The sequence below is a fragment of the Plasmodium fragile genome (genome assembly GCF_000956335.1).
Source record: "Plasmodium fragile strain nilgiri unplaced genomic scaffold supercont1.28, whole genome shotgun sequence".
NCBI classification, from domain to species: Eukaryota; Apicomplexa; class Aconoidasida; order Haemosporida; family Plasmodiidae; genus Plasmodium; species Plasmodium fragile.
In genome coordinates this window covers 89,381-96,515 of record NW_012192608.1, presented here as the reverse complement: position 1 = coordinate 96,515, position 7,135 = coordinate 89,381, and the positions used below count along the sequence as shown (strand labels likewise).

The 7,135-nt window shown below is 38.9% G+C and overlaps 2 protein-coding genes across 2 annotated transcripts; one reads left to right on the top strand and one right to left on the bottom strand.

The window, feature by feature from the left end:
* Positions 1 to 599: 599 nt before the first annotated feature.
* AK88_02739 (uncharacterized protein) lies at positions 600 to 1,964 on the bottom strand (the record flags this gene model as incomplete). Its single annotated transcript, XM_012480362.1, has 1 exon — positions 600 to 1,964. The coding sequence occupies one exon, from the start codon at positions 1,962 to 1,964 to the stop codon at positions 600 to 602; it is 1,365 nt and encodes a 454-aa protein (XP_012335785.1).
* A 1,522-nt stretch (positions 1,965 to 3,486) lies between these two features.
* Positions 3,487 to 5,532, top strand: AK88_02738 (uncharacterized protein; the record flags this gene model as incomplete). The annotated part of the gene is made up of 1 exon (XM_012480361.1): positions 3,487 to 5,532. One exon carries the CDS (start codon positions 3,487 to 3,489, stop codon positions 5,530 to 5,532), a length of 2,046 nt encoding a protein of 681 aa, XP_012335784.1.
* Positions 5,533 to 7,135: the final 1,603 nt, after the last annotated feature.

Here is a 7,135-nt window from a genome sequence, read left to right as displayed (position 1 = left end):
ACAAGAAAAAAAAAAAAAAAAAAAAAAAAAAAAAAGGATTGGGAGAAAATAAAAAAAAAAAAAAAAAAAAAAAAAAAAATACCGCTTTGCACATTTTGCGTAGTTTATTTGTCATTTTTTCTTCGTCCTCCCACGAGAGATAGAGAAAAAAAAAAAAAAAAAAGGCATAACTTTTTTCCATATAAGAGTGTACCTTCCATTTTTGCTTCACTTGTACGAAGCGATCATGTGTCCCGTTAAAATTTATCCGCCCTATGCGGGAGAAAGGAAAATTGGGAACTTAAAAAGGCCCCTTTATGAGGGTTACAATTTGACACACCGTATACAGCAAAGAGTGTAAGGTCGTGTGGAGGTGCACACACGGGGGTCTGCACAACGATTGTGATGAATTGAAGGGAAACGTAAAGAAAGAGTTTTTTTTCCCCCCGCTTTTCAGAGGGTACTTGTCCTGTCACATAAGTCACGTTGGATTGCGCGGATCTGATCACCCACCGGCTTCACGCAAATAAAAATGTGAAATGGTAACTTTGCAAAATTTTAACATTAAAAAAAAAAAAAATAAAAAAAAGGGGGGCATTATCAATTCACCCCTTTTTTTCTTACACCTCTATGTCTATGATTTTATGCGAAGGCGAAGAATTTCTCTGGAAATTAGAATTGTAAATCCATGCAGTGAGCGTATAAAACGTGTTCAGTGTAGCATATAAAATGATGGAAGGAATGAAATAGTATTTGATAAGAATGAGGGGCCAGTGTGGATTTACATACGTGCCATACGAGGTATAGGGATTTTCAAATACCAGACGCTCCGTACTGTTGTTACTTATATTAGATTCATATCTTTTACATAGAGTCATGTATGCACTGTCCATCTCCTGAACCAATTTATGTACTATATTGGCACTGCAGAGGACACAAATGGTCTTCTTTACGGTGGTGTTTTCGAAGAAATTTTCTTCATTATTGAGGAGGAAACACCAGATGTTGTTCGCCATGTATTTACATTTTTCTTCCACGAGTATGTCGTAAGTCGGCTTGGAGAGATCTTTCAGTCTTTCGTTCAGCGTGTGGAGCATGTGTAGTTTTTTCCAAATTTCCCTTTCGCCCTGTTGGTCGTCATTTTGCGGCGTAGAGATACGACCCTGTTCGATCCCACCCTCTTCTGCTGACTCCGATGCGAACTTGCCACGCACCTTGTGTTCATTGTATGTATCCATGCCAAGTTCCCCTTCATGGGCACCTTCCGTGGGAGTGTCCCTGGTGCCTTCTGCTGGTGTACCAGGGCAAAGGGGGCCTTTCTGAGTTGCGCTCGACGAGTCATACTGTTTGTACAGTTTCGTAAACTCCTCAAAGGAGTAGTGCCTGAGCGATATGGATTCAACGCAGTACGTGAAGAATTTTCTGTAAGCACTTGTATCATAGAGGAGTCTAGAATCGAGTCGATTTCTAACGGTGTTCATATTTCTATCGAGGGGAAATATTTTCCACTTATTTTTTATGGAGTTTTGAATGATGGGTAAAAATTCATTTTGTAAAAAGCCATTATGTATTCTTGGCAGGTACGTAAATTTGCTATAATTATTATCGTATTTTTTTTTTTTTTCTTGGTTCGACAGGATTTCCATTATGTTGCTTAGTCTTTGTTGACACAGTTCTAGCAGAACATAATGCGGTTTTACTTTGCTCAAAAATTCCGATGCGTCCTTTCCGCTACACCTTTTTTCATTTATCTGTCCATGCAATATGCCATAAATGATGAAGTGGAAATTGGGGGTATCATATGTTACGGCGTTTTCTGGTAGGACATTGTCTGGGGAGGGGTGCTTGATTTCAGTCGAGAATTGTTTACACAGGGGCGACTTACGCGCGGGTCGTATTTCGTACGAACGTTTCGTGCGGGATGTGAGTAGGTTCTTCATGCGGGAGGGAGACCCTCGGAGGTGTGCTGCCACGAGGTGTAGCATCGTTCCGTTGGGGATGTTTTCGCGGTGTTTTTACCGCAGTTCGATGTATGGTGCGCAAATTTGGCAGCGATTGCGAAGTGGAGTAGCTTCCCTCCCCCGCACTTATAAGGGGAACGTTCAAGCGGTGTTATTTCCGACTCTCTGGAAAACCATTTCGTCTTACGCAGGAGTGTGACTCGAGTGAATGTCACTGTAGGGGAACATATGTGCAATGCTGCCTGCCGAAGTACCACCTATGGGTATTCCCTAACTGTGCCAAAAAACTGATGCGGGGACGCGATTTTCTCGTGGGGTATATAAAAGCCCATAAGGGCGGGAAGCAACCGAGCAGAGGAAAAATTGTTCACCCCGGTGTAGGAAGCACAACCCATGGGTTATGTGACCAAATGGGTGAAAAGTGGGAAGTACACCATTTTAAAAAATTACCCTTTTAAGAGAAGGCAATGATAAACACTGATAACAAAAAAAAAAAAAAAATACTTTTCATCATTTTGAACGTTGACGCGATAACAACAAATTTCGAGGCATCCGCGCGCCACCCTTCAGGTGCAAATTCGTCGAAAAAAATAGGGGCAAAAAAAAAATAGCTGAAAAGGGAAAAGTACAAACACGTGCAGAACGCGGTACATACAACGTTATATTATATGCTCATTTTGCACGCTTTTATTAACTCCCTTCTGACAAGCATAAAATTAAAAAATAGAGAAAAAAATATAGCGAGGGAAGAACATTAAATTAAGAGTTAAAAACTCCCGTTAACAAGCTCGTTCGCAATTTGCGCCACCTTTTATTTTTTTCCCATTGTCTCTTTAATTTTTAAAAGCGACAACTGAGAAAAGATATTGAAGCGAATGCGGGAAATTTTTCCTAACGTGAGAGGTCTAGGTCAAGGCATCAATAAAACGACTTAACAAAAAAAAATAGAAGTACGTAATAAGGCCATTGCGCAGGTAGTCACTGCGAGAAGGAACCCAAGAAAGCTTTTTACCCCCACCCCCGGTGGATCGATTATCTAATAATATATAAAGCAGAATCGTTGTCACCAAATAGAGAACAATCCAGGTGCGCGAAATATTTGTAATATGCAAAAATAGGGGGTCAGGAAGGAAGACGCTGTAATGAGCAGCCCCGCTTAGCAACAAAATTGTTTGCTACGTGCGAGAGTTCCTCTTGCGGAAGTACGAGAACAAGTGAGACAAGGAGCTGTGAAGGAGTTTTATGGAACGTAGTACTTATATTTGGTGAGGAAAACTTCGCAGCGTGTATCATTATTGTGCTCGTGGTTGTCCTTCCAAACGTACGTAAGAACGTACAGAGCTAGGGACATTCCTATGGACACGGAAATATACGTGTAATGAAAAAGGCTGCTTACGGAGAGCATAAAATATTGCCACCAAAGCAGTAGAACAAAAATCTACGAGCAAGTTAAAACGCAAGAAGCGAAGCGCTTATTTTGCATAGAGGGGGACGCAAAGAAGGTAGAGAAAAAAAAAAAAACATCAGGGGGAAGAATATCATCCATATGGACGAGCAGACTGAAGGGATGGATGTTGAGACGCATTCTGCAAATGAGAAAGTGATGGAGGGCGAAGAACAAGATGTGGGAGTCGAACATGAGGACGTGGAAAGTGATGATAGGGATGTAGGAAGCGAACATGAAGAAACCCCCAATAGGGACAGCCCGAAGGAGCAGGACAGCAGCAGCGTCATCGACCGGAACACGCTGTGGAGTGACCTGTACATCTCGAGGCCGTTCCTGAAGGTGCTCTACGAGGGCAAGTTCAACAATCCCACGTTTATCCAACGGGATGTGATACCTCTAGCCCTGGAGGGGAAAAGCATTTTAGCTAACTCAGAAACGGGTTCAGGAAAAACGCTGGCGTTCGTGTTGCCCATATTAGAAAGACTGTTACACAGTCCCAACATAAAAGTGAGAAGTTATAATCCGAGGAGCATCTGCGTAACAAAAAGTTTAATACTTTTACCAACGAGGGAACTAGCCCTTCAGTGTTACGACGTTGTGAAGAGTATGACAAAATATGTGTCCATTACATATTCACTTTTCTGTGGAGGAATAGACGTAAAGCAACAGGAGCATGAGTACAAAAAGAAGAAAGACATTTTCATTTGTACTCCAGGAAGGATTTTAGATTTGTTGTTGAACTCCTCCAGTGATTTTATAAACTACTTAGAAGTGGTAGTCTTTGATGAAGCGGACAAATTGTTGGAGTTGGGATTTAAGGAGGAATGCTTAAAAGTGTTAGATGTGTGTAAATTTAAGAAGCAGATTTTATTTTTTTCAGCTACTTTAACTAGGGATATCAAGGAGCTAGCTAATTTTTCTCTTAAGAACCCAATTTTTATACAAAGCGGAGTGGATAATAGAAAAGTAGATGCAAAGGGGGATGTTGTGCCCAGTTGCATTAGCAATAAAAAAATCTTAAAATCATTTAAAATTTCAGAAAAATTAAATCAAGAATTTGTGAATATTGTAAATGAAAAGTATAGAAGAGCAGCCCTACTGCATCTGTGCAGTAATGTGTATAAGAATCATGCGATCATTTTTTTTAAGACAAAAAAAGAGACACATCTAATGTATTTAATTTTTTCCTTGTTCAATTTCAAATGTGCAGAGTTACATGGTTCACTTACTCAAAAGAAGAGAATAGAATCCATTTTGAAATTTAAGAAAAATGAAGTGGACTTTTTATTATGTACGGAATTAGCATCTAGAGGATTGGATATTGATCATATTTTGTATGTGATTAATTATAACTTACCATCGAACGTTATTAAGTACGTGCATAGGATTGGAAGAACAGCAAGGATAGGGAAGGACGGTACGGCGAGTACTCTGTATAGACCTAATGAAAAAACGGATGTGAAGAAAATAATTAAAGGATTGAAAAAAAGCAAAAATGCTAAAATATTTCGTAGGAACATATCCAATGATAGCATTGTGCACTGGGATGATTTATTGAGGAAGAAAAAAAAACAAATTAAGGAAATGATAAAGGAGGAAAAGGAAAACAAGGAAATTGATAAAGCCACCAAGTCTATTGAGAAAATTAAAAACATCATTCAGTTTAAGGACGAAATTATGAGTAGGCCACCCAGGGAGTGGTTCATGACGAACAAGGAAAAATTGCACCTAAGGAAGTTAAACATGAAGAGTGACATGTCGTGTGCTGACTCCACGGGTGTGAGTCGAGATGGTGAAGATCATGCTCGAGGTGACAGCGCCCGTAAAAAGGACTCTGATAAGCAGAGCAGCCGCAAGGCCAAAAAGAAAAAACAAAAGAGTGATGAACAGGAGGATAGAAACAAACTCAAAAGTTTTCGTTCCATTATAAAAGAACTGAAGCTGAACGTGTTGGTGAACGGAAAGGGGAAAATGGACAAGTCGAAAAATGCCACAGGGGTTAGGAAGAACTGGCAAAAGAATAACGATGGCGCAGGTGCACGAGGTGGTGATGGCGGTAAAGGTATTAATGGATACAATGGAGCTAAGAAACCGGACAACCGCCCCCGCAAGGCAGTTCAAAAAAAGGGAAAGAAGTTAAAGTGATATAATGATCAGGATTAAAATTGAACCCGTTGGGGTAGTGGCGGTGACGTAACAAATAGCGCGATTATTAGAAGAAGCCTCGTTTGTATAATTTGCAAAGGGGAGGTAAGAAGCATTACGTGCCTTTTTAAGATAGCTCACTGGAGTTGTTAAAGGCGCCATGTCGCATTACAACGTTGTGCGAATTGGACGAATTGCTCTGTTTGGGCCCGACCCCACCCCCTGTGGGCTGAAGAAATAATGACACATTAGTAGTTATAAAAACACTATAGACAGAAGCATATTTTGAATGTTTTTTTATGCATTTTGTGTATACATTGGAAGAAAGCCCATTTGTGAGTAAAATATCAGTGTCTCCTTACCCCCCCCCCGAGTTATTTCATGTAATAGTTGTTCTTCTTCAATAACGAAGAGCATTCATTACATATGTTTCCTTTTTCCACCTGTAATAACTAGCAGGAGGTCTTTTTCATAATGTAATTAAATAGAAGAATTTTTTTTTTTTTTTTTTTTTTTTTGTTTGTTAAACTGCTGCGCTATAAGTGCATATAAAACAATTTTGACATAAACTACTTTTGGAAAGAATTGAAAAAAAGGGATGAAATGATATCCACATAAATGGCACTTTTTCTCATTCCGCTTTTAATTTCCACTTAAGGAAAGGCGACGTAGACATCACATTTAAAATGAACTGTGTCCACCCGTCCAAACAAAAAAAAAAAAAAAAAAAAAAGAAAACGATTTTGTGCCTTAACAATCCATATCAGCAGCTGGCAATTGTACACTTTATGTATTATGTGTATAAATGCTTAATGATCAATTTGTTCAGTAGTTATGTGCTAAGATAAGATGCGTCTTTTTCGTTCCTCCATGTTAAATAACATCATACGGCAGGAAGAAGGGCAACATTAATTATTTATCTCCATTAGGTGCAGGGAAAAGAATCATCATTTCTGTTTGTACTTTTTTTTAGTTACACCAACAGGGTCATTTTTTTTTTTTTTTTGTTTTTCTTTCCATGGCCATAATACATCCAAATGGACTGGTTCCCTTTTTTCATTTTTCCAAGTTGTAATAATGTCCAGATTTTTTTTTTACCAATTTGCTGCCTTGCAATTTTTAAAAGGAGTTTTTTTTTTTTTTTTTGCATTTGCATCGAGTTATGCATGCCGTCTTTTCCCTGCCCCCAATTTTTGTGGTTTTCCGGGGGCGGGTGGAAAAAAAAGAACAGGCACATAATTATTCAGTGGTTTTCTTTGCATTGATGGAATTACAGCTTAATGAAACGGTATGGTTCCAATGAACGCGTCCAAACAGGAAATGCATATACGATAATAATTCCCAGGTAAGGGCAGAAGGGACTAATGCATAGGCGCCAAATGTACAAAAAGGGAACACAAAGGTTGGTGAAAAAGGGAAAAAAAATTAAAAGGAAAAATATTGTCATTTGTATGTTTTTCCCGTGTTGTAAAAAAATATAAGAGAATATTTCCTTTTTTTTTTCCGGTGTTTTGGAGTCCTCATAGTAACGTCATGTAAGGGGGTATACAAAATTGACCTTGTAGGTATCGGAAAAAAAAAAAAAAAAAAAAAAAAAAAAAAA